This window comes from Tauraco erythrolophus, chromosome 4 (genome assembly GCF_009769465.1).
Source record: "Tauraco erythrolophus isolate bTauEry1 chromosome 4, bTauEry1.pri, whole genome shotgun sequence".
Taxonomy (NCBI): Eukaryota; Metazoa; Chordata; class Aves; order Musophagiformes; family Musophagidae; genus Tauraco; species Tauraco erythrolophus.
The window spans coordinates 43,099,527-43,126,605 of NC_141468.1; the positions used below are offsets into that span (position 1 = coordinate 43,099,527).

General features: G+C 38.4%; 1 protein-coding gene across 1 annotated transcript in view; it reads left to right on the forward strand.

The window, feature by feature from the left end:
* TRHDE (thyrotropin releasing hormone degrading enzyme) overlaps positions 1 to 27,079 on the forward strand; it is a 225,867-nt gene that overhangs the window by 121,345 nt on the left and 77,443 nt on the right. The window contains exons 7-8 of the mRNA XM_086610212.1: positions 6,583 to 6,648; positions 24,870 to 24,935. Coding sequence (XP_086466338.1) covers positions 6,583 to 6,648; positions 24,870 to 24,935 — 132 coding nt within the window. The remainder of the gene's footprint in view (positions 1 to 6,582; positions 6,649 to 24,869; positions 24,936 to 27,079) is intronic.

Below are 27,079 nucleotides of genomic sequence, written 5' to 3' on the forward strand. Positions count from 1 at the left end.
TTTGTGAGTACCTGTATGTGGTCTGAGCCTTGTTTTAATCGATGAAGATGAGGGTGATTATAAGAAGTTATTACTGATAATAATAGCTCTAACAATAATATGAATAAATCTAGTGTAATTGAGGTAAAGGATAGAGAACTCACATTTTCTTTAGCTAGAGAGAAAGTAACCCTAATCTTGAATTGCAGGGATACCAGCATACAGAAAAATAACTGTAGACCTCCTATCTGTGTCTCATTGTATTTGAAAAACAAGCAGTGCTATTACATATTAATCAAGACTGATTTTGAACTGACTACTGTGAAATAGAAGAATGTCAATAAATCACCTGTATTTCAATGTCTTTTTTTGTTTGTTTCTTTGGGTTTTTTAAATGGAGAAGAAAAAGCAAAATGGATGGGTAGAGGTTTTGTGGAAAATGGACATAGTAATTTTTTTTTTTTTTTTAAATTCAGTTATGTAATTTTTGTTGGTAGTTTAATGCCCCTTTTCTCAGCACTGCACTCCATGCGTGCACCTTGGATACCATGGCGCTGTTTTTCATACTGGGATAGTTCCTGATTTTAGTTTTTATGTCACAAAAGGGATCGTTCTGAACTAAATCAAAATAAACACCTTTCATTCCTAACAAGGATGGCAAAGTGGACATTCAGTGAAGAACAGATATATTGAGGTCTGTGTAATTGTTATTACTGATATTTGGCGTTATGTAAGATAAATGGATAGGTAAGCCTGCAAGATGCTGTCTTAGACTTTGCAAACTCAGGGAGATATTTTTGCATTGTTTACGCTTTCACTTTTTCTAAGGTTACTCTGTAAGGTGCAGGATAAAATCTCGTCAGAGGGATTCATGTCATCTCACTTGAGATGTTCTCTGTGTAGAGTCCTGCAATCGACTAGTCCTTTCACCTCTCTGTATCATCTGTGAAGATAAACAGGCACTTTTAGGGTGAAATTCATCTGTCCTATTTTAGATGCGTGTCTTTGGATGAGATGAATCAGGAGGAGCTGAAGTGCTCGCTTCTCTCTCCATTGCCTTTAAAGGGAGTTTAGGCAGCTGGCTCGTCTGTATACAACTGAGTAAGCATCAGATAGCTATAGTGTAGGCATCTGCATTCACTCAGATAAATCTCAATGCTGCAGTTAAAATAAAAACAACAAAACACACAAAAGCAGAACCAAAAAGAAAAAAGAAGTTGGTATTCTAGGAAAAAATGACAAGTTTTTGTGGGAAGGAGGATGGAAGAGCAATGCTTCTTCTGGGTCAGCCTTTTATGCTCTCTTTTCATTCCCCCACTCCATCTCTTTTAAAAACAATAGATTATTTCACTCTCACGAGAGTTGGCTGTAGCTCGTGGTTTCTGTTTTGTGTTGGTGACATTTTTCTCTCATGAGCACTTTTTGGAATACTGACATAATTTTTGGTCCTTAAAAGAATAATGCTCAATGAGTTTCCAGCTTATTTGTATCACTTCACACACGGCACCTTGCCCTGACCTCCTAGCTTCTGCATAATCCTATGTGCTGTTTTGCCGATTCTTATATTGTTCCCTTCATTGCAACTGTTTCACCAGTTCATTATTGTAAGTGCTTTTCTTTGCTCTCTGCTTGATACAGAACATCCACCTTCGGCTAGCGAGCGCTCTGCCCTCTCTTCAGGGCCCTCTCTTGAACACCTACCTTTCCTGGTTTTCTTATATGAAAGTATGTCAATGTAGAATAAACCGAGATATAAGTCATTTGACTGTATATATAGAAAAGGATGGTGCCACACCAGTTTTATATCTCCATAATTGAGAAATTCTTGGGAACTGCTTGCTAGTACAGAACTTTTGTAACAGAGTGGGGAATCAGTCTCTCTATGGCCTTCTTGGGTAATGCAGTTGAATTAATCTCATCTCACTTTAGGTGTCTGCAGTGCAGATATGTACATATGAGCTAGTCACCCAACGCTCCTTTTGAAGTGAATTACAAGACATGAGTGCTTTTAGGGTACAATTCTTCTGATCTGTTTGGAGGTCTACTTTGACGTGAGATAAAGTGCACCTAGAAGTGACTGTACAGATAACTAGTCAGATGTATTCCCTCCTGTGTGGCTGTATAACAGTACTGTGTAGTATGCAGCAGTCATATTTTTGTAGGTTCATACTTAAAACTAATATTTTTTCCTGTTAAAGAAAAATCCATTTTGTACTTTCTTTTGTGTAAGAAATAAAGGATGCAAGTTGCAAGTGAAACAATTACTTTAAGGTTTCAGATATAATACCATTGGATCGTTCAGTAAATCATGGAACTAAATTAGCTTACAGTAATGGTGACCTGTAGTGATGCCACAGGATCAAAAAATTTAATCTGAGATCAACGTTGCAATCACGTTATTTTACATTGGCTTGGAGAGAATTAGAGTGAATACCTTAACAGTGACTGCATTTTCTAGATTTCAAAGGCATGTTCAGCTCACATATGAAGCAATTTTGCCCCTAATTTTAATTATGGGTAGTCTGTACCATGATGTGAGTGTGCAAACCAGTTTCTTCAGGGAAAGAAAGAGCATAAACTTACAGCACTTCAACCAGTGTTGGACAATTGCCTATGAGCATGCTTTTTCCCAGGAGCTCTTTGCAGAAAAGGGTTGTGTGTTAATTTCCATGGAGTAGCTGACATATTCTACCTTCCTTTCCTATAGCAGTGCTGAGGCAGCTTCGACTGTCATAAGTTGTATGAGGAGCATGCTGGGTGATCATTGGCAAATTATTTCACTACGTTGTGCCGTAGTTTCCCTTCAATTAGCAGGATATTGATATCAGTGTTTTACAAAGCACTCATGAGATCCGCTAATGAACAGTGCTTCACCAGAGCCAGGCAGTTCCACTAATCGTTGACTGAATATCCAGTGTATTTGTCTGAATAGGCTTTTATTAAGATGGGGAACAATGGCTTGAGGTGAGTCAGATTTTACACTAGCAGGAGCATAGGTACGTTTTTTGAATAGAAAAGAGTTTCTTTCCACTAGACCTGTTAAACCAACGTGTTTTACCTCTTGACAAGGCACTGAGTCATCCACTGCCTGGAGGAAGGCACTTAAATCATCAATAAATGGCCATTCTGCCCTATAAGAGGGCCAAGTTCACTTCTCAAGACTCCAAACGTCATTCCTCGGTTGTACAAATGTTGGCAGAGCAGAAGTGGCCCTGAGAGTGAAGTGGGGAGCAGATCAGTTGAATGTCAAGGTGTTCAGGGAATGATGCTGACAGGTTCCAGAGAGCGTTCTCTGCAGCAGAACAGTTTTGTTGTCATGTAGGATTTTTCTGTAGGTGTAGGTCTAGGTCAGAGAAGCTTTCAGAAGGTATGGAAGCATAGGTCCTCTGGACTCCATCTAGTTCGTTGCTTCCTATGCAGATAGACAGTGAAAATGCTAGCACATGGGGCCATTCCAGTGACCCCAAGGCCGTGTGTTGCATTGCTTCTGCAACTGAACTTACTGCACATTCCTTCTTCATCTCACAGGATCCTGTGGTTAGGGTCTTTCTCCAAGGTCCTCTTTGCACTAAACCCCCTCTTTCTTATGCCTGTTACTCTGCATTTCTGTTGCTTTTTAATCCTTTTCCCTTCAAACCCATTTCTCTTCATGTCATCAGAGTACCAGTGTTTACTGCCTTTCCTGTTTCTTCCCAGAGCTGGTAATATATTGATTGCTTCTGCTCTTCTTACAAATGTATCACTGTTCTCTGTTCTGTCTGCTTTCAAAGTGCAAGAAAGGTTGAAGTAAGTGCTTTCCTCCCTTGTCTTCCTCCCATTTCTTTTCCCTCCACACCAAGGGCTGCATTTGCTCCCGTTTATCCTCCCTTCTCCCCAAGACAGTTTTTTCCTCTTGAGGTTTTCCGGTTTTCTATTTTCCGCTTTTTCTTCAGAAACTCTTTCCTTTCCTTCTCTCTTCTTTCCCATACTATCCTCAGCAAATAAATCAAGAAGGCGTTTGTGTTTTCTGTGTGGGAAAGATGGCAGAGCTGGGACAAGTATATTGTTGTTCTGGAAGCTGTAAGTAGGACTTCTGGATTTCCTGAAGGTAAATAATTGATAGAAAGTACTTCTAAAGTACCTGTGAAAATGAATGGATCCTGAGAGAGTAGTCTTGACTTTGTGCCTTGGATCTCCTATTCAGTCTTTTATTGCTTTTTTATTTTGTTTAGTGGGTAAGGGCCATCCATAGTTCTATCCGACGTGGCTAAATGTTACCTGTGAGAGGAATTTTATATTTTATTTTTTTTTTCACATGTGTCTGACAGTTCTTGTCTCTGGATAGAAAAAGACTCTGGGCAAGATCATATGAAGGCATTCACTTGCTTACTTCTCACAGAAATCAGTAGAGTTAAGGTGCCTATGTAAATATATGCCCGTTGTGACTATGTGAAATTTAAACTGTGAGAAAGAAACAAGGGGACCCTGCAATACTAAAAAGTGAGTAGGAGAAGGGATGTGTAATGGGCGGAAGAATGTCTTTGTTGTTAAGGATTTGGACTGATCTCTTCTATATATTTTTGGTTCTGCTACAGATGTTTTGAGTTGTCCTACCCAAGTTACTTATTGGATAAATAAGGTTTATCTGTTTCTGATATTTTTTTTATCTGCTGTTTATCTTCTTAGACAGATTTATCTGCTATTTATCTGCTTAAACATCTCTAAGAACTTTACTCATTCTGTTCCTCTACTAAAATAAGGGTAATAATGCTTCCTTACCTATCGTCTTGTCTGTTCAGGTAATAATCTCTTTCGATAGGGATTATTTTCTATGATGCTGTGTGTTCCAGATGTGATTGGTCTCCTAGTAAGATTAGGTACCACTGTAAAAACACAACATAGAGTTAATAATGCAAATACCGTCTTTTGGTTTATCCATTGTTCAATTCTCATAAGCAATTACAAACATCTCCTGAATTTTTTTTCTTCAGTTACTTTAATAACTATATATTGTTTGTTGTTGCTTCCTATTTGAAGAACTTGTCCTGTTTTCTTAAGATTAACTAACAATTTGCTAATCTTTTTGATTTATGTCATTATTTCAAATGTTGGTTATTGCACGCATTCCTTCCATATATCAAAAACAGGCACTATACAGAAACATGAGTGGAACATGTGTTTAACACACGGACAACTGTTGAATTCCAAAACTATTTTGAGCTTTAATCTGGCAGGAAAAGACATAACATCTTGTTTTGAAAGCTGAAGCTAGAGAAATTAAAATTAGCAAAAAGGTGCATGTTTTCACTGCGAGAGTAAATATTAGTTGTGACATGTTATGTAGTACTGTGAAACGTTTTTCTTTTCCTAAAATAGATGCTGTGGTGTAAAGGGAAGCAATAGAGTTTTTGCCTAAATTACTGTTTGATGTCTATTAATGCAGAAAATCAGATTACATTGTTGTAATAGTCCTTTTGGCTTTAGAACCTATGAATTTTTGAATCTGTGAAATATTTCTTTTTTTTTTTTTTTTATTTTCTAATTGAGCATTAGCCTAATTTCTGAACCTACATCTGTAGCTGAGGTTGTTGAGTTCTAGCATTGTGTTTCCTTATGGCCTTTAATTCACTGACTTTAAATCAAAAATGTCCTCCCCCTCATGCAGTGATCAGTACTAAGTATTACATTTGATTAATGAGATTGGAAGGCTGGTTGTCTTGAAATTGGATTGCAAAGTGGGATATTACAGCTAAATCATCAAATCAGGTCTGCAAAGATATTTCTGCTTGAAATAGAGCACTTGTGTAGTGGGAAATACACAGCAACTGTGGTTCTGAGAGGGAGTGAGAAAACTCAAAAGGAATGTCTTAAAGAAAGCTACTCTGGCAAGTGTCTGTCTGTTTTGTGGTGTATGTACTGAGAGGTAGAATCACCTGTGAAACAAAAGATTGTTTTTAGATATCTTTGCTTTGCCTGAAGAGGCAAAGGGATGAGAACTGGTGTAAATAGAGAAAGAGTGTTATACAAGTACTTACTTCTTTGCATGATAGTCCAGGAAAGTCTGGGAAATAAGCTGCCTGTTAATAAGTCAAATATGTATATCCATATCTTACAAAATTCTCATGAAAATGGTCCACTTCCAGATCATCAAATCTTGAAGGCTTTTACAAAGGAAAATAGTATCACTAAATCCTAATTTACAATAGTATAATAGAGGTAAAAATGTTTTGAATAGTCAGTGTGGTAGAATTGAGCATGGGCATTATTTTCTGCCCTCATTTAAAACTATGCAGTACTGCTGAATGCATGGAAGGACTGGAGGCTGCCAGCTGTGGAGCAGACACATCCATGCTCCTGCAGTGGAGGCAGAGTGGTTTATGACCTGCGCTTTATTCAGTGTATGGGGCAGGATATTAATGATATCAGTCTATTTCCTCACTTTTCGTTACAAGCATTTGCATTATCTTCTCTCTGTCTTTTTCATTCCAGCACAAATAAGGATCATATTAATCACGTTTCCAGGATGATAGTGTTGGATGGAAATGCCTACTTCAGATTGTTATTGTTGTCTAGTATTGACATGCAAAAACAATAACTACTTTTTTTCTCTATTGTTTCCCACAGGGTGCAGCTCTGATTCGAATGCTGGCTAACTTTATGGGTCACTCTGTGTTTCAAATGGGCTTACAAGTAAGTAAAGGCATTTCTGTCTTGGTGTAGGCTAGCAGTTTATCTCACTCTCTCTTTTTTCTTTTTAAACTATATTTGCATCTATTTTTGGAAATGTTTCTTTACTTCAGGACCATCTGAGGCACCGACATGTCCCTGAAGCTGAATTTGATGGAAGACGCTGAGTAGTGTAACACGCATTGCAGTTCCCCACTTTCACCCATATTTCTTGGTGTAGCAAATGATTGCATTTTAACTGGCACACGGTTTCGTGTCCGTTTTGTGTAGATTGCCACGTAAAAGCCATGTTGTCTCTGTGACAACTGTGTGAAGGGCTAGCTGAGGAAAGAGCTGCTTCTCTTCAATTCCATTCGCATGCTGATAAAACAAATAATAATGTTATTTTATTATTGTTATGTTTATTAACAAATGATGTCAAGCCAGCTAGAAAATATGCAGCCCTGAAACTAGTAATGATTTTCAGATAAGTACTTTTGCCTTCCCTTCCTCCATAGCAAAATCCTTGAGCTTTATTTTCACCTTTGATAAGCATGGAGTGCTCTCTGCCTTAACGATGTTTTGAAAAGTCACTCTGCCTTTTAAAAGAAGAAGAGAAAGAAATTCAACATGCTGATTACCAAGGATGAACTCTTTTCAGCAATAATTCAGCGCAAATGAGTGTTTCGTAAACTATTTAAAAACAAACAAGCCAAAGCATAAAAAACAATGCAACTCCCTCTATTCCATTGAAATCTGCTTTAGTAAATCATGTTACAGACAGCTGTGATTGATGAATTATGTATGATGCAGCCTGCTACTTAGAAGTGTCCTTTAAAGTAAATTGATGTTCACCTGAAATACAATTATGCTAAGATGGAAAGAGCAATCAATCTTATCTGTTCTTAGTAAGCTTTTCATTTTGAAATTTAAATAAACTATGTCTAGGATCAGGTCATTTTTTAACAGAATAATTCTACCTCTAGCCAAAATAAATTGGAAGATAAAATATAAAACAAAAATTAAATAAATTTTTTGGTTATATCAGAGAGGTGTGTTCCATGCAATAGACTATGAAAGGAAACCTGCTGGGGAAATACAGCTTTTTGGAGAGTTTACAGGACATTCAGAGTTTGCAGCATAACTTATTCGCAGGACTCAGTTGAATCATTTTCTTAGTTTTAACACCAGGTCAAATCAGTTAGAGAATCTTCTTACTCAGATAAGAAATCTTGAAATCAAAAGTTTCCTTCATAAAATCTTGTATATGCCAAGGGTAAAACTCTCGTCTCATTTAAGCCCATATGACTTTTGTCCTTAGTCCAGCAAACTCCATATTCGAGCCAGAAACTTTTGCCTGCACAGATCCATTCATACGGAAATTCAATAGCACTTTTTCCCAAAAACACATTTCACTCAGGGTTTTAGAAAGGGAAAGTTTTAATACATACATCTGAAACCTCATTTTTTTATTTTCTTCTGCGTTTGCCTAAGCAATAACAGTGTGCAAGTTGTCCTGAAATAAATTTAGAAAAAAGTTCATATCGAAGAATAGGGCTATGCAGGGATTAAATAATCATAATTGCCATAAAGTTGTAATGGAGCTTTGTTTTTTGATTTGAGTGGTTTCCTATTATTTCTGCCTTTCACTGGTTCTGCTCTAAATAGAAACTCTTCTGTTTGCTAATGAAAGTCTATGAAAAATCTAACTGTGAAAATCTGACTAGTGAAAGTCTTGGCATCTGTTCAGTAGGAAGATGACATTCTAACTTCTTTTATAAAAACTATTCGATATCCAGATAGAGATTTTCCTTTTGTATGTTTCCAAGTTGAACAAAATAAAACATCAACTTCATAAGATTGTTCATAAGATACAGATTGTACAACTGGAAATATCTGTCAATCGTTTAATTCTTTGTGTTTTGTGGATCTAACAAAATAGTGTTCCTGCACTGTAGAGCAGGGAGACTAGCTTTGCTAATGAAAAGGGGAACTGGGGGACTAATTTACCCTTTCTATCATGCATTGGTTTAGGCTTTTTAGCTCTTTATCTCTGGTATCATTACTTGGAATTTAGCATTATATTGCCTCGAACCCAGTTTTATCATGGAATTCTGATGTTCAGCTAAATGGCCTTTCTCAAGGTTGACTGTAAAATCAAGTATTACTACTATTTATAAATCTTTTCAAATAACGAATACTCTGAAAGTGCACTCGAGAGTTCATTCCTCCTGGGTTATTCTAATGGCTTGCTGAGTAACTGAGGTCTGAAGGACCTTCGCTTTATCTTATTTGCTTTGTTTTTCATTAGCCTCCAGTATATGAAGCACATCAGTGTTAATAGTACTAATATTATTTCAGTTCTCTTTATTGTATTAGGTATGTCCTTAAGTGTTTCACAGATGATAGAGTCTTATTCCTGTAGTCTTATTACACTAGTGTCAACCAAAATAAGGAGCCCTTTATTTGTGTTCTTGTTGAGTGTTTGTGGTTTCGTTGAAATCAAGATATGATTCATCATCTAATTAAGGGCTACAAAATTAGAGTTTTTATATAAGAGAAGCTACAACAAATATGGTAACCTTTGGGTTAAGGAGAGGAAAAGATAAGGTTTAGAGCAAGAAGCAAATGGGCTAGCTGCCTTTTTTGTTCATTACCACTTTTTCTTAACGTAATTACATGCTATCATCTGGCAGGTGGACTTTTTGAAGAGCAGATCAAGATAGCTCGGGGGAGGAAAATCCCTTATATGTCAAAGAAAACAGTCAGTTTTAAAAAGAAGTTGTTGAAGGAGAGTGAGGTTCTTTGTTGGATATTCTTTAAGAATGAATATGAGCTCAAGCAAATGTACCAAGGTGCACATGATCCCTAACAGTTCAACAAACCATTCTGTTGAGGAGTCTGCAGGGAGGTGAAATTGTAATAGACAGGCTCAGTTTTACAGCATAGATGGCTTTGGAGAGATTCATATCTGTCAAGAATAGCTTTCCTGTTCCTATCACAGTAAATATACTATGAAAGACCATTGGATTGTAGCGTAGAAGTTCCACAACAAAACTACAGCCAAGGGACTGCCTAGTGAAGGTATGATTTTCTAGAAGCTCTTCAAAGACATACGATGTTTCGAATCATGGGGTGTTTTCAAACAGAAGATATAGTAATAAAGACAAAACTTTCTTAGTGTTTTCACATAGTGCTCCATTGGCAAAACTGAAAGAGAACATATTTATATTGGCTGTAATGAATAATGGAATAATGACTGTAATAGCCACAGCTGGTAACACTTGCATGCGAGAAAGTCACAGCTATTATTTTTATAGAAAATACCTAATCATAGAATGGTTAGGGTTGGAAGGGACCTTAAAGATCATCTAGTTTCAAACCCCCTGCCATGGGCAGGGAAACCCTCCACTACACCAGGTTGCCCAAAGCCTCATCCAACCTGGCCTTGAACACTTCCAGGGATGGGGCATCCACAACTTCTCTGGGCAACCTGTTCCAGTGCCTCACCACCCTCTGAGTGAAAAATTTCTTCCTTAGAGCTAATCTAGATCTACCCTCTTTCAGTTTAAATCCATTGCCCCTTGTCCTATCACTACATGCCCTTGGAAAATGTCCCTCTCCAACTTTCCTGTAGGCCCTCTTTAAGTACTGGAAGGCTGCTATAAGATCACCCCGGACCCATTTCTTCTCCAGGCTGAACAGCCCCAACTCTCCCAGCCTGTCTTCATAGGAGAAGTGCTCCAGCCCTCGGATCATCTTCGTGGCCCTGCTCTGGACTCGTTCCAGCAGCTCCATGTTCTTCTTGTGTTGGGGACTCCAGAGCTGGACGCAGTATTCCAGGTGGGGTCTCACGAGAGCAGAGTAGAGGGGCCTCTCTGCTCTCGTGAGCAGGGCCTCCCTCGACCTGCTGGCCACGCTTCTTTGGATGCAGCCCAAGATACGGTTGGCTTTCTGGTCTGCCAGCACACATTGCCGGCTCATGTTGAGCTTCTCATCCACCAGCACTGCCAAGTCCTTTTCCTCAGGGCAACTCTCAATCCATTCTCCGCCCAGCCTGTACTTGTGCTTGGGATTGCCCCGACCCACGTGCAGGACCTTGCACTTGGCCATGTTGAACTTCAGTAAACCCTTCCTTCTCACAGTAGGTGATTTATTTCTTTTTAAAAGTCCTGACATCGTTCATGATGTGCAAAGTTTCTTATGCTCCAGGGAAATTCAAGAGGTGCGCATCACTGAATGCCAGTACTCTTCTTACAGAGTGGTGTTGCTTTTCAGTCAAAAAGCCATTAATCAGCTAGGACAGCGATTAGAGTATGAAGAGGCTTGGTCAGCACCACTTGCTCTGATTGTGTTTCTGAACTGCATAGATTGATAGAGGGAAAAGCCGTAAGTTGGCCTTACGTTCAGACATCACTCAGGGCAGTAATATGCAATATAATATTAGATTTGTGTGAGATTTTCATCTGTATGCTGTGGTTCCTAATCTGTGTGCTTGAAATAGATGGTTGCTTACTTGACTGGTGTCACTGTATTACATTTCCTGGAAGGTTTTACTGCTTTATGGCAAGGCACCTCTTCAAGTTATCCATGGAGTTTTTTTCATATTAGATATAGAGAAAAAGCCCAGTGATTTGAAGGTCTGATACTTAGATGTGTCTGAAGAGGCACCTCCAGCTCTATAATGAGACATTTCTGCATTCATTTATTTAAATTTTTCTAATATTTTGTTTGATTGTTTTGGAGCCTCATCTCTATTACTGTACATTTGTCAACACTGCATTTCATTTGCCATGTGGCAGCTCATTGATCACATAGATCTGTATCCTTTTGAACTTCTCTTGCTGCTATGTATGTGTTCATCACTCACTCTGATTTAGTGCATCATCAGCAGTTTGAATTAGTTACTGTAGGAATCTCTGCTTCTGCGATAAATTAACTGCTTTTGTACTTAGACTTCACAATGTACATTTGGAAGAAGAATTTCCATACAGTGCTTTGGATATACACTGTCTTTTTTGGTGCTTTTAAGTGGCCATTGTACTGAAACAAATTGGTCAACCTTTCAGAGGAGCTGTCTGGGGAAATGTGACATGCAGGCTGTTAAATACAGCAAGGTTCAGATTTCAATCACATTTTACTATCATAAAGCTGGCTAGTTAGACTTTCTTTCATCCACACTGCTTAGTATTTCCTGCTTTTTAGATAGCTCTCTGCATGCTTGTGTTCTATTTGAATTGTGGCAGTCAATGTGAAACCCTATCAGAAGCTTTCTAGGCGTAAAATAAACTCTAATGTGCTATTTTCCATATTGTTTGCCACTTCTATCCAAGAATCTACTAGTACAAGAAATGTATTCATCTGTTTCCACAGCATTATTTTATAATCTATTTTTTACATAGTATATTAAATAGGTTTCAGTGTTCTCATTTTATCATACCTTTTTGTTACATCCTTATTCCTAATTTACAGCACTTAGCTGTATGCTGTTTCACGAGTCATCATTAGAGACTTAATAGAGTTTTCTGTAAGAACAAAAAAAAATCAGGCACCTTAGAATAAGGCTCAGTGAAGCAATGAGCTGCAATACTGTCCCCAGATCAACAGTGCACATGGAACTACCTGGAGTCTTCATTTGTTCAGTGGGAGGATGCAACTTTTGCCACCAGGCAGGAGCATCTTTACAGCTGGAGTACCTCTGATATTGCAACTGATGCATTTAGTAGATGTTGAGTAAAGTACTTCTCAACTAATTCTACACCCATCTCCTCTGGTTTAGAAGAGCACAGAATGTAAAGTATGACAATGGGCACACTGGTTATGACCTTTTCTGAAGTTAGTTGCTAGTTTAAACTGTCTCACTTCTACAGACATTTGTCAACAAGATAACTTGAGCGTGCTAAAAGTAGGACATAGGAAGTCGTAGGAAATCTCATAGGAGCTGACATCACTGTTTTCTACACTGCTTCTCATACGAGATTGATAACACTTTTAGTCTTTTCTGGCCCCATAGCATTTCTCATGCTTCTAATTTACATTACTCTGGATTTTAGGTTTACATTTGTTAAAAGAATTCATTGTAATGGATGACTTCTGTAGCTTTTTCTGCCATGACTTAAGAGGTCAGCAGAAGTTTATATGAGAATCTTGTGTAAGTTGCAGTGTCACTTTTTTTTTTTTTTTTTTTTAAAGTGTTAAAGATGCACAGCATAGTAAGGGCCAGACTCAGCTATCACTACCAAAAATGGAAGTCCTTCCTCTAGCTCCAAGGGGATTTGAGTATACTCTATGTATAGCAAAATGCTTCTGTTTAAAGGAAAAATGTGATTGAAGATACATAATTTGAATGTACAGTTATTGAAAAATGCTAATTTTATCTTTGCATTCTTTTCCTTTTTTGTATGCACTGTAACCAGGATTTTTAATTATGCAGTATGTCCAGTGTTTTCTACATAGGACAATGTCTGATTCAATTCACAAAGTGAACTATACTAACTGAATTGCCCTTCTATTCAATAGTTTTGTATACTTTTCATTTGCTTTGTAGCCCCAGTTCATAGCTGCTACATACAGTTTTCTTAAACGCCATCCAGTATGGCATTCACTAACAGTGAATAGAAGACATAAACCTCATAGGGAGGAAAGGTGTGGTGCTAGGCTCATTTTGTGAATTGAGATCTAGGCCCACAGAAATTTAAGTTGAAATTTACACAAGTGTGAAGTGTGCAATATGAGACGCCTGCTTCAGGACTTTTCCCTCCAATGTGTCTTAGCATTTATGGATCAGAAGAGTTCATGTGTTCCAAGCACAGCTTCCATTGGCTTCATTGTCAGCTGTGCGTGCTCAGCATGGCTGCAGCTCAGCCTCTCGGGGCACCAAGGTGGGCCTCCAGAAAATGCCAATCACACAATTAATGCTGCTTTAAATAAATCAGTGAGAGTGGAGTGCCTGCATATTTTGGGGGAAACTGGACCAATGTGATTAAAATAAAAAAGATCCATGAAATTTGGATATTTATTTTGTCAAGAATATGTTCTGTCAAAGTATTTAGCATTATAAACTATTTCAGATATGCAGAACAGACTTCACATCGTGCTCAGTCACAGAGTTCAGCTCTGCTTCAAATCAGGGCACACGGCCAAACGTTAATGCACCCACCGCTATAGCAGCCACCCATCGTGACTGCTGGTGGGTTTTGCCTGGTATAACATCGGTGCTGTGCAGAGAGCTTTTTCCTGAAATGTTGCATTAGCAGAATATTCCTGTTTGGTTATATTAACTCCTTTCCTTCCTTTCTGCTCTGTTTTTTTGTCCCTGGAGCATTTAGATCAGACAGTTTTCTTCCCTGGCTGTTGGGGATTGCCATGGGAAGGGAAACACGGGATTTGCCTTTCTGCTTCATGGCCCGAACCTCCCTCTGAACTGAAGCAGCTGTGAGCCGTCAGTGCAGGGAGAGAGAGGGACCCTCCAGCTGCTCAGTCACCTAAAGTAGATCAGCGCTAGGAAAAAGCACATTCCTGAAAAAAGATCATTTTCCTTCTGACCTTTAGACCTCTGCTCCAGTGTGTGGGGACAGCAGAGCTTTTCAAAACAAAGTGTGACAAGAAAAGGTAAAACGTGGTGTTTTTCCATGCTTTCTTTCTGGTGTTGACTGAAATTTTGGAGAAGAATTCAGTCTGAGATGGGCTTTTTGAAGGCAAGATTTCAGCTCAAACAGTTCCAATTTGGGCACGCTGGAGGACCCAGCAGGGAGTTGCAAAGAGCGATAATGGCAGGTGCTGCTGAGCCTCGGTAGCCAACAATGTCCTCAGTGCCCGCGTTCAGAGCAAGGTTACAGTCGATGCCGCCTTGGTTAGGAAGAAGTCAAGCTGTCCTTCAGCTAGCATAAAATGTTGCTTTATTGCTCTGTCGCTGAAGCTTCTTACAAAAAGAAACCCAAACAGTATATGCACAACTTACTTAACTTGTTAAGTTTGTTTCCTCAACAGGATCGCCCTTTTACATCAGCGTTACAGTCAGTCCTGTTACAGATCCTGCGGCTGTGTTCACCTGGCGTGCTTTCTCTGAGCTTCTCTTATTTTGGTGCATGTGAAATTCAGTTATGACTATTTTCTCCTTCATTTCTCTTATAGGAATTATTAAGAGGAAGAATGATAGTTATGAATTCTCAGATAACATCAGCGGGCTGAGTGACTATTTAACAAAATGTTTTCTTTTGGAATAAAATCAGACTGTTTTCCTGATGCGAGCTCAGGGGAAACCTCACCTCTGTTGCTATGAGGCAGCACAATGGACTTTACAGAGCGCTGGAAGTACGCCTTTCGTGTGCGATTCTGCTCTCCTCGTGCAATCAAAATTTCCATTAGCTCTTTAGAAGTCAGTGAGGATGCTTCCAGCACAGAGATTGTAAGATTGAACTCCTAGTTAATACACGTAGAAAATGAAATAAGCCTACTTCTGTTCAGCCCAGCGGAGGACATTCAGAAAAAAAAGCTGAATCCCTGCTGGATAAAACAGGCTGTCATCAAAACTTCCTTCTCCTTCTCCTTCTCCTTCTCCTTCTCCTTCTCCTTCTCCTTCTCCTTCTCCTTCTCCTTCTCCTTCTCCTTCTCCTTCTCCTTCTCCTTCTCCTTCTCCTTCTCCTTCTCCTTCTCCTTCTTCTTCTCCTTCTCCTTCTTCTCACCTCCTCCTCCTCCTTCTCCTCTCTCTCTCCTTCTTCCTTTCTCTTTCTCTACTTATATTTAAAGTTCAGTTACTATAGCTAGGTAGACACAATATCATGTAGTCAGATGTAAATGTTTATGATTTTTAAGATGTATGCATTCTGTAAAATTTAATGCAGCTTCAGTGACTGTATTGTATTATGGTCTTTTGCACCATGAAAAAACATTTGCTTAATTGATGCAAACAACAAATAACTTATAAGCGAAGTCAAAGATTTGCAGTTAACTACTTTCCAATCTGTTATTCATTGTTACTGTACAAATGTTTCAGGTCATTATGATCTAGACACTGTGACATGCAAATCATACTTACAATAAGATTTTCTTGAGAGATTTATGGTGACCTTTTCATAGTAAGTAGCATTAATTTCTTTCCAATTGTGGATTTCTATAGAAAAAAGTATTACAGAAAAGTACAGCAGAGATTTTCTGCCTGGTTAGCAATCCCTGGGCATAGTTCAATTTAATGCAGAGGAATGCGCAGCCAGCCTGTCACAATTAGCAGGTGCCATCCAAATATCTCTGGAAAATATTCCATCAGTTTTTGTGTGCATTAAAAATATATTTATTGAGCAATATCTGGTTTTAGGTTCAAATGTATTATACAACCAAACAAGGCAGAACTAAAATGAATGTACAAATTCAGTCAAATATATGCAGTTCAATTTCAAAGAGTACTTTATTTCTGTAAGATTTGTTCTTAGCTCAGTAGTTTAGTACCACTACCAAATAATACATCAAATACATTTTTTCTTAAAACCTAGCTTAATATACTAGCAGGCATCTCACTGCACAGCAGATACCATCAGGCTCTGCTAGGCAATAACTCTGCAATCCTTCTAACTGTTCCCTTTAGAATTCGCATGCGAGCTGTTTTGCCACCACACGCAATTGCCATTTTAAAATGGAACCTCCTTCCTTTTCATATTCATAGTTAATAGGTGAAGATGAATTTTACAAGGAAAATAAACATCTTCATTTAATAATTCTGGTCTTTTAATAAGGATTCTGAGCAAAGCCGTGTATATTTTAAAGTAGCTGGAAATTTGTCCGAGTACAAATTTGGAATCTCTTTTAGATGCCCCAATCACATTGGATTCACTGAGTTGCAATGCAGAAGATGTATTAGTTGCAAAACTGCTTTTCTTACAGTGTTTTGAGATTTGATTCTTTTCTTGTATTGGAATGAAAATGATGGCCACGTTGATGTCAGTTGTGAGTTACACTACCGGTCTCGTGTCAACAAGAAGCCGGTAGAGCGGAGGAAGCAGTTCCATTGACTTAATGATAGCTCTTTTATCCTTCTTTCTCTTACTAGTTTCTCTTGTGTCTCAGCCTGGACAGCGAGCTGTTTAGGACAGGATGCAAGTCCTATCTGTATCCTCTAAATGAATGTTACACTTTCAACACCGTGGATGAGATGCTTTCAACATTGCCCTAATTCTTCCACTGAAATCAATACTAAAAATCCCATTGACCTATATAATGCCAGAAATGTCAGTTCTGCTGATCTGATTGTTGTTAGAGTATATGGCCGTATTATGAATTACAAAGGAAAAAGGACAAAGCAAAATACTATAATTATGTGGCCTATTCAGCATCATTTGCTCTAAAGAAAATTAAGATTTATTTCCATATATGGTTCCAGTATCATTCTTCCTGATTAGTAGTTATAGCTTGCTGTTTGGATATAATGATTTAATTGCAGATATGACATGTTGACAGTGGATGTTTTCCAGTTGCTGATGATTGCGAGCATTGTATCACTATTGTGTGTGAAAAAAATCTCAATATACCTTTTGAATCATAGAATCATAGAATCATAGAATGGTTAGGGCTGGAAGGGACCTTCAAAGGTCATCTAGTCCAACCCCCCTGCAAGGAACAGGGATATCTCCAACTAGATCAGGTTGCTCAGGGCCTCGTCCAACCTGGCCTTGAACGTCTCCAGGGATGGAGCATCCACCACCTCTCTGGGCAACCTGTTCCAGTGTTCTACCACTCTCATAGTAAAAAATTTTTTCCTAATATCCAACCTGAACCTACCTCCCTCTATTTTAAAACCATTACTCCTTGTCCTATCATAACTGGCTCTCCTGAACAGCCTCTCCCCATCTTTCCTGTAGGCCCCCTTGAGGTACTGGAAGACCGCTATAAGGTCACCCCGGAGCCTCCTCTTCTCCAGGCTGAAAAAGGAATGGAATTTCAGCTGGTGTACACTGATGGGGTTCCACTGATTTCCTGCCCTAGGATTTTATGCATTGACTGAGATATTAGCCCAAAGAGAAGGCAAAACACAGCTGAAGTGAATACTTGCATGATGCCTCTGAAGCACACATCTCAGGCTTTTTTAAACTTCTTTTTACCTATTTGTGAGTTTGAATCTAGAAGTTAGCTGAGAGATTCCTGATAGTGGATATTTTAAATACCACTTTTCTGTGATACTACAGTAAAATTATTTGGAACACTGAAATTGTTAACTTGCTCTTAAGAATTTTAAATTGCTTAATGCAGCTAATGGTAAAAATACAGGCTGGATAAGTTAGCAATTAAGAAAGTATAATTATATATGGAGCAGATAAAAAAATATTTTGTATTATTATTCAGAGAAAAAGACAGAAATTATTTTAAGAAGATGAAAAAAATAAAATCTCCAGTCCTGTCTGCCAGGCCTGAACATCTTACAGGAGCACCACTTTCAGAAAATGAATAGTCACATAGTCTCTTAAAATGTGTTAACCAAGAAATTTCTATGTGGAAGAGATTCAATAGGTAGCTCCACTGATACGTGTAGAATTATTAGAAATAAGGAGAAAAATGGATTATCCTTAGCCCTTTCTTTGAAAAATCCTTTGATTGTTCAGTGGTGTGAAATTCTAATTCAGAGTTTTATTTTTAATGCTAAGTAAACAAGGTTTAAGCTGTCTTTATGTAGTGACACAAAAGTTCTTTCAAAGTAGCTGAAGGTGTGAGTTGTAATTGGATTAGTTAAACCTCGTTGTAGCCCCGTGTGGGCGGTTTCAAAACTGGTTAATGTTATTTCGTTTACTTTGATTCATGATAGTGTTTTCATTGTGTCTTGAAGTCACTGAGTTTAGTCTACCTCAATTCTGAAGGATAGTGTCCATACATAAGGTTTAATGAAGAGTAACTAATTAAATGTAAAAATTAGTTTATTGATGAGAAATGATACTATCAACCATTAGTTGAACATTCGGAAAGAACATTTGAGCATGACCTTTAGAGAAATGCACTTCAAAATAAACTTTTTGTTTCCCTCAAATGTAATACATTGATAACCTTTCTCTTAACTGTCTTCTGAAATCACAGCTGTGTTTCTTTCTCTCTAGTCTCTTTCATAATACTCGTCATATAGTTGGAGAGAGCACTGGCTTAGGAAACCACCCCTCTATTTTCCTCAATGCTGCCTGCAGCTGCTATTTCCCATCCATGCACGGCCACCCAATGCTGCTTCATTTGGACTAGTGGAAGAGTTTGGAGTCCTTTTGGTAAACTGGATCAAGGAAGGAAGGGTGTCCTTGGCGCAGAATGACAGATTTACTTCCTATACAGGCCATTTCAGGGCTCTAGTTTGCAAAGCAGCCTCACAAAGAGGGGAAGGGAACAAAGAGGAGCAGAGGTTGTAGAAGGGGCTTGTTCTGGCTGTACCACCAAAGTGTCGTCAAACTGTAGCTGAAGGGAGATACAGGAATGCGTTGGATATGTGTGTGTGTATAAACACAAACATATACTGTGCATATAAAACTGAAGGGATAATTTTAGTACTAGGTGCGTACTGTCTACACTGCAGGCGTGGCCTTACACTCCTGATGTGCTGGCTATTTTGATACAATTTTGATACTCTATTTTGCTCATGTCATAGATTGAAATATCTTTTTAGTTAGTTTAATTCTTGGCTTGTTGAACAGTGAGTGACTTAATTTTTTGTTGGAGGAACACATTTTAATGCAATAGTAGATTTAAGTACAGGAAGGATATCAACATTTTTGATCCTCTGGTAGAACTCACTCATGAAGGTTAAAATATACTCCATGACTCTATTGTATTCCGTAGGTTGGCAGTTTCTCACAAGACTACTTGGAAGCAGTTTTGGGCACTCTTAGTAAAACTGACGTAGAAGGTGAAGAAGTTGCTTGGCTTACTTGACCTGGAAAAATTGGTTTCCAAGGTTTTTCTTAGCTGGGTTTGCAGTACTGCTTTGATAAGTGGTCTGATCACAGCTGTTCTTTCAATTTGGAAGTAGCTCTGCAGCTTGACTCACTGGTACAAATTAATTCTGACACAAATAAAGTCAACCTCCCTCTAATTTGCCTTATACAACGTGTACCATGACCAATGGGGTGAATTTGCCTGCTCCTTATTTTGTGCTCTACTACTTGTCTGACTGCCCAGCCGGGAAGGTGATCGCTTTTCTTCCCTAAGGCTTTTTCTCAAGGGTTACTCTGTTGTACAGCTGAAAAATGCTTGAAACCTAGTTGGCTATTTCAGCTTTTCTATTCAGTAGTCTTCCTCTCTTACGGGAATCTTCACTTCTTTGTAGCTTGCTGGTAGTGCTTTACCAGTGGTTCTCACTTCCTCTTCTTTGTCACTCACCATTGCAAATATAGGCAGTACCTTCCTCCCTCTGACCCTTGCCCAAGGTTTTTTATTTGAATATTAGGCAATGTCAAGATAATATGCGTTAGCAGCTTTGATGTTAGCAGTGTGAATGAAAAGGGGGAAAAAAGGTGGTATATTATAGTCAGTGAGTCAGCGTCTGTCAGATGTATCTGGTGTCTTAAGGTTAAGTATACAAATTTCTGTGAAAACAAGCATGCTGGATTTGATAGCTGGAGCCTTACAGCCTGATTTCCTTCTAACTAAATGTTTTTATTGGTAGCTCTAGATCTTCGGTGAGATACAGCGGTCATGTTTAAAACTGTTCTACAAGAACATATTGTAGGCTGAAGGGAGAAAGATGTGCACCTGGGAGTAGAAATGAAATACAAAAGAGCGAGGTAGAGGCAAGACTGCTGTTTGCTGAGCCATGAGAAATGAGGGCATTCAGAGAAACGTAGCCACAAGAATTTCGTGCCAAATATTTTGCTACTTTTCTTCACTCATCTTATATAATGGAATTTCCCAGTTATCTTTAGGAGAAAAAGTTATTCAATGTTAATCTGTTTCTGATCTCAGCACCACTCATATAAGTAGAGAGCTGTTCCTTCAGCCACCCAATCAACTTCATACAGATAAATTGAGAAAGGAGTTTGATCCTAGAATTCATGTTTCAGTTCCTGGTTATAGATCTGAAGTCTCCCCTGAAAGTAAGATACACATTTGGAGACTTATTCCCCCTTTACACTTGTTTAACCTCTTTGCAATTATCAGTCACTACCTTTTATTAGTTGTGAGTCTTATCATGTTTGGATGGTGGAGTAGTTCAGTTTTTCAAAACTATCAGGCTCAATCCCTAGCAGTACTGAGACAACTAAGATTGCAAAGAGATAAAAGACTTTTTCTTTCCAAGTAATCTCCTTTTCTTAAAAAAGTCTAATAAGTAGAATACCTGCAAGCTTCATCAATACAGCATTACTAAAAACATCTTCCAAAATCCTTTAGCACTTTTCACTGTACTCCTATTTCTACTATATTCAAGCTATCTGATTCAGTATTCAAGTAATAAAATAATTTCAAAAGCATTGAGTCTTTAAATTTTTTTGGAGGGATTCAGATTGCTATTTAACAAAAAATTGTATTCTACTCTAAATCTACTGGGATTTTTTACAAGATCTTAGGTTTTGGTTGTGCACTAATTTGAGGTTTTTTTCATGGCATGACAGATTCTGGATTTTTTTTAATTTGATGTTAAAAATTACTAAAACACATGTGAGAACACCCCATTGTCTGAATTATTTTTTTTTTATTGATAGAGGTGAAGGGATCATATTCTGTTATTCTTTTTGACAAAGAGTGGCTTCATGTTTTAATGCTGGGATGTTAAGAATAATATCACAAGAGGATGCTTGCTGAAAAAGTAAAACCAAATGATCATTTTTGTGTGTATGTTAGATTAATTTTCCTGTTGAGAGACACAGCACTAGAGTCTATGAACTCTCTTTCTACTTTCCCCATGACAAAGAATAAGTTTAGAGGTGGCATTACAGTGAAGGAGGAAGAGGTATGTGTAGAAGAGTGCTCTTGAGTCTTGGGTTGTTAAAGAGGTTTTCATGCTGTCTTTTCTCCTCACATGTATTGTAGGGTTATAGATGAAAGTTAGGAAGATGGCTGAAGGATATCTTCATGCTCCAGCGTACTCCAGTTGATGGAACAGCTTTTGTGGGTGATAGACTTGTGGGTTTAGGATGGGAAGCAGACTTGCAGCCAGATGGTTCTGGGCATATGTGTTTATGAGAAAGCGGCTGTAAGTCATTTTACCTCCTTTGGAGCTGTGCTGAGCACATCTTAGATTCAGGCAGCTGTGTTTTCAGTGTCATTCTCCTTTTCTGTTCTCTGGCTTGCATCTCTCTTCTGTTTGCTTTGGTTCTTTTCCATTCAATGTAAAGGCGAAGGGATACCTAATATTCTTGCCCTGCAGAATTACAGTGAGTGAGAACATGTCTTCTGCCACTTTGCAAGCTGCTTAAGACTTAGATATGGGTCCACAGGATGAAAAATGGATTATATTCCTGCTTCTTCCATCCTTAGATAAGCAGCATACATGTAGATCTTTGGCTGCTCTTTTAATACTTCCTGGGATGTAACTGATGCTGATGTGTATAAGCCTTCTCTCTTCCTTTTTATGTTGAGTGCCTGTCCATGAAAGGTACTTCAAGAGAGGCTTCTAATTTGGTAATGAAAGTTCAGACTGGGTCATGGTAACCCTAGCTAGCTTTGAAGTCAACAGCTTGGTTGGTGGTAACGAGATGTAGCTTTGCAGTGTAACTGGGAGTGATTGGGTCTGGTGGTGTTGTGTTCTCAGTATAAAGCCAAGCTCTGGTATGAGGACACATATGATACAGATCTGTAAAAGCATGAATGGCTTGGGGAGAGTCAAGTAGGGAACAGTTATGCACTGTGTCTTATAGTGTCAGAACTAGGGAGCAGCAGATAAAACCTGGAAAATGCGTTTTTATAAGGTGTTGCAAATGCTAAACGTTTATATGGGTTCAGAAAGTAACTGGCCAAATTCACAGAAGATAACTATTAAATACAAAGATACTAATCTGCTCAGGATTCCTTGTGCCATGAAGTGCTGGAGGATGGGAGAGCACACTGGGGAGGTATCACGGTATGCTTGTCCTGGTTTATACCCATTCTAGGTGTCTGCTTCTGGTTATTGTTGAAAACAGGATACTGATATATGAGGACATTTGATGAGACCTGCGCTCTTGTGCCTGTTGAAAGTGCACTCAGTTTTTGGATTGCAATGTAGATTTACTATTGGAAGCATATTTTGATGCGCACTGTCACTTAGGACTGCTTTTTGTGTAGTATGCATTTGATAACACTTCTAGTTTGATGCTATGTATGTGATCTCAATGCAACTTTCATGAAATACTGAAAAAATGGATGATCAAGTTGTACAGTACCAGGACTGTACTCATATGTTGTGTTTATCATTGTATTTTCTTATTTCATTGTAAATGTTAGGATTCCTTTGCTTTCCTTTTTGTGATAAACATATTAGATTGGAGGATAGTAAGTTTTTAAGTAAATGTTGAGCCACATATAAACTGCCTAGTCTGTGTATTGAGAGAAAAAAACAAAAGAGCAGAAGCATTTAATCTCTTTGCAGTCTTTCTGAAAGCAAAATGCAAAAGTAAAATTTAATGTCTAATGGTAGATTGGTAAAAAAGATTATTGCTTGGAGGGAGTAAATCCTCAAGTGGTCCACCCATTTTATATTGCTGTGTAATGATTCTGAAGGCAACTCTCAGAAGGACCAACACATGCAGCATTTTCTAGTACTGCTTAGAATGCAAATGTATATTTGTTGTTATTTACCTCATCCCACTTTTGTTTATTCCTATTTTAGCTTTTTAATTTGCATTTCAACTTCTTCAGCTTTGAAAGCTATTGAATATTTCACTATGCCTTAAATGATTCTGTATTTTTAGACAAAATGGAAGCAGTGGGCTATAGGTGCAGCCTATATAATATTGTCTTTTTTCCAAGTTAGTCTCATGACATGGTTAAGACTCGGCACTGCATTTACAGTCAGTGTTCTCATTTAGCCTTCCTAGCCTGTGATTAAATGGGAGTTACTGCTTGTTGTACTGTGAGTTGGCTGACAAAAGCTAAATCTGTCACAGGTGCTACAATTTGTGTATCAGAAAATTTGCTTTCCAAATACTAATTATTCCCAAAGTATCTTACTTCACATAAAGCACAAATAACAGAGTCAGCAGATTTGTCCCAGTTTTATCATTGTGCTGTAAATTAGGGCTTGTCTCCTACCATTGTGTAAGAGATGTGAAGATGGTAGAAATTCAAATGCAGGAGAACCCATTGATTTACAACCTCTGATGTGTTTTTTCATTTAATTCTTCTAATCAAATTGCTGGAAATGTATGTTATTCAAATAATTGTTGCTGAATTTCACTTCTGTAATTGAATAAGCTGTTGTCTAGGGACATAGGATTCTGGGAAACTGACAGTGTCGTCTCTCCAGATGTCATTAAAAACCAGAAGTGTTTTGTGCCTGAAAGGCCCGGATCTAACCTTGTCTTATGCTTAAATTATTAATTTGGGAAGTTAATTTGCTATGATAGTAGCTTATCAGGCATTACTTTTCTGTTTGCTATAGAAGAATGGACCATCAGTCATTGAAACTGGCTGAATTAAGTGAAAGCATTCAGTTTATAACCCCCTCAGACCTTGAGTCACATATGTTGTGAAAACACACGTGTGTATACCTGTGCACAAGCCCAGAGTTGGGTTCCTCTCACCCCTCTTCCACCACTCCCTGTTGCAGAGAGCCTTTGTGATAACTTGTTATAGCCCCAGTTGCCAGTGTGATGTATTTTGACAGTGAAGCGCCAGGATCTCCCTAGATAAGAATTTGTAGTTCAGGTAGGCTATTGCTCAGTTAAATCTTTTGTAACAAATCTAGCTATCATCCTAGTGAGCAAATGTTTGAATGACCTGCAAAAAATAGCAACTGGAACTGTGTTTCAACAGCTTCTCCATTCATTGCTGAGAATTACTGAGGAACACCTTCTGAGATTAGAGAAATATTTAAAATGTATTTTCAAAATATTTAGCTTATAGAGTGACTTACCCAGAAAAGGAAGAGCACTGAATGCTGTAAAGGAAATTTTTAGCAACAATGTTTGCATTATAAACTAGCTTAAGAAATTGTTTATTTACTCCCTTAGGATGAACATATTGTATATTTCTAGAATTCTGACAAATGCAAACATTAATGTGATTTAACTTATAATAGCAGTGATTCGCAGCTCTAGTTGTTTGGCTTGTGTATAGTAATACTGATTTGTATTTTTATTTTATTTCTGTAGGACTATTTAACCATTCACAAGTATGGCAATGCAGCCAGAAATGATCTCTGGAACACATTGTCAAAGGTAAAATGCTTTAATCTATTGCACTGAGGGAGAAGCAGGAATTTACTGTGGTGTTTTTCTTCGTGAGCTTAGGAGCGAATAGTGCATATTGTGATCTTCCGACCCCAGAGCAAATATAAAAATTGATGCAAAGAAATTCCATTTGAGTGAACCTAGTGACAATGTTAAAATATGTTGTTTGCAGCATTTCTGTTCTTTGTTGTGTTAGAATATATTTCCATACTTATGCTATGTCACTGGTTTGCACTAAAAGATACTTCATGGACTCTGCTATCATTGACTTTATTGGCAGCATGCTGAGGCCCGTAAGCTGGAAAGCACATGAAAGTGCTGAGCTTTGGCATTTACATCAGGTGTGTTTATGATTTTGTATGGAGTTATGATTTGTGTGAAAGACAAAACTATTAAAGCTTTAAAGTATGGTGTAAACAGATAAGTATTTACTGTAACATTTGACATTCTGTAGAGTCTTACAGTTGCTATATCCGTTCTCCTTTTGGTTGCTATGCCCAAGCTTGGCTTGAGTTTCTAAAGCCAGGTCCAGAGATCTATAAGGGCAGAGTTTAATTTTCATCACATGAGCCAAACATGCCTCAGTTTCTTGCCTACAGAGCTAGTCTGGGCACTCCAGAATAAAGACAGAGTGCAAGGCAATGTAGAGTACAGTCAGGGAGTTTGCACACTAGTACCCACTCAAGCCATGTGTAAACATGACAATCTAGTTGTAACTGTTGACACCAAAGCTGGGATTCAGCTGGAGGTCAAGACATCTGCATTTATCCAGACAAGAAGGTATATATGTATAAGCTAGGTGTCCAAGCTCCAGTTGTTGTCATTGAGACCTGGATTCAGTTGCCTATTCACAGACCTCTAACAATGCTTACCTTAATTTATCCTACCTGGCTTCCAGCTGCCACGTGAGATAAGTGTGCCTGCTGTAGATCAACCAGTTCAACAAGGATGTGTTGAATATTTTAGGGCATCTCAATTGATGCTTGCTGAGTAGGAACAACTGGAGTCCCAGAAATCTACTTAATATAGTCAGCAGGGCATAGAGAGCAATTCAGTTGACTAGCCCCTACACAATTATTTTAAAACAAGCCTGAACCACTGACAGTTGGCTAGAGACTTGAGAAAGTTGATCAAGTATAGGCAGCTAGGGCCAGATTAGGTGCAGTAGGGTGTTCAAGGCATTCAAGTGGGTCTAATCAATTTGACGCAAGATCTGTGGAGAAATCTGTACCCTTCTGGAGAAGCAGGCTGAGGTTAAATGACGTTAGCCACCTATGTGTGGGCAACTGAACTGAGTCCTATGTCTGCACCAACTCTTAGTGAGAGTTGAGACATGTGACATACAGTCAGGCTCTTAAATCTATGTCTTACTCAGAAGCTGAATGCCACTGCACAAGTCTTTCTTGCTTCTCACCTGGTATCTTCCTCTGTTAAAGCCTTTGGGACAATTGTGGGCAATGGGAGGTCAGAGGGATGAACATAATCTTGAAAGAACAGCAGAACCCACAGTAGTAAAATAGAACAAAAATGAGGCTGTATTCTAGTCCATAACCGCTACGGCTATACTGTGTGCTGAAATCTATTGTTAAGGCTAGTAATTCTTTTTCCCTCACCTGTAAGCACGTTTGTTACCAGCTGTTTTGTTCTCAGTGCATTGCAATTGCAGCTTCAGTTCTGAAAACTTCTTGCTGGGTTCTGCTTGTATTCGTCAGAGGTTGCTCAGTCTTTGATCTAGGACTGTTCGGCAGCTAGGGACATTTCCTGTCATTCTCCTCATACCTAGTCTCATCTCCCATGATGCCATAGTATCTCTTTGTTTCAGATGAAAATCCCCATGTAAACTAGCATTTTTATTGACATACAGTATCAAACATGAACATGTTAATCCTCTGTGTGTTACGACAGGCACAGTTTATGAAGGAGCTTGGGATATCTTTGTATACATGGCCTCACTTTGGACCTGAGGGACAGTATTTTCAAATAATTAGTCATTTGATTTTCAGAACAGAGAAGCTCTGTACTTTTAGAAATCAAGCCCTTTGAATATGCCTTATTGAAGGTACCCTAGATCAATTAACACTCTGTCTTTTTTAACCTTAGCTGGTCAAGAATATTTTTTGGAAACAGCCATC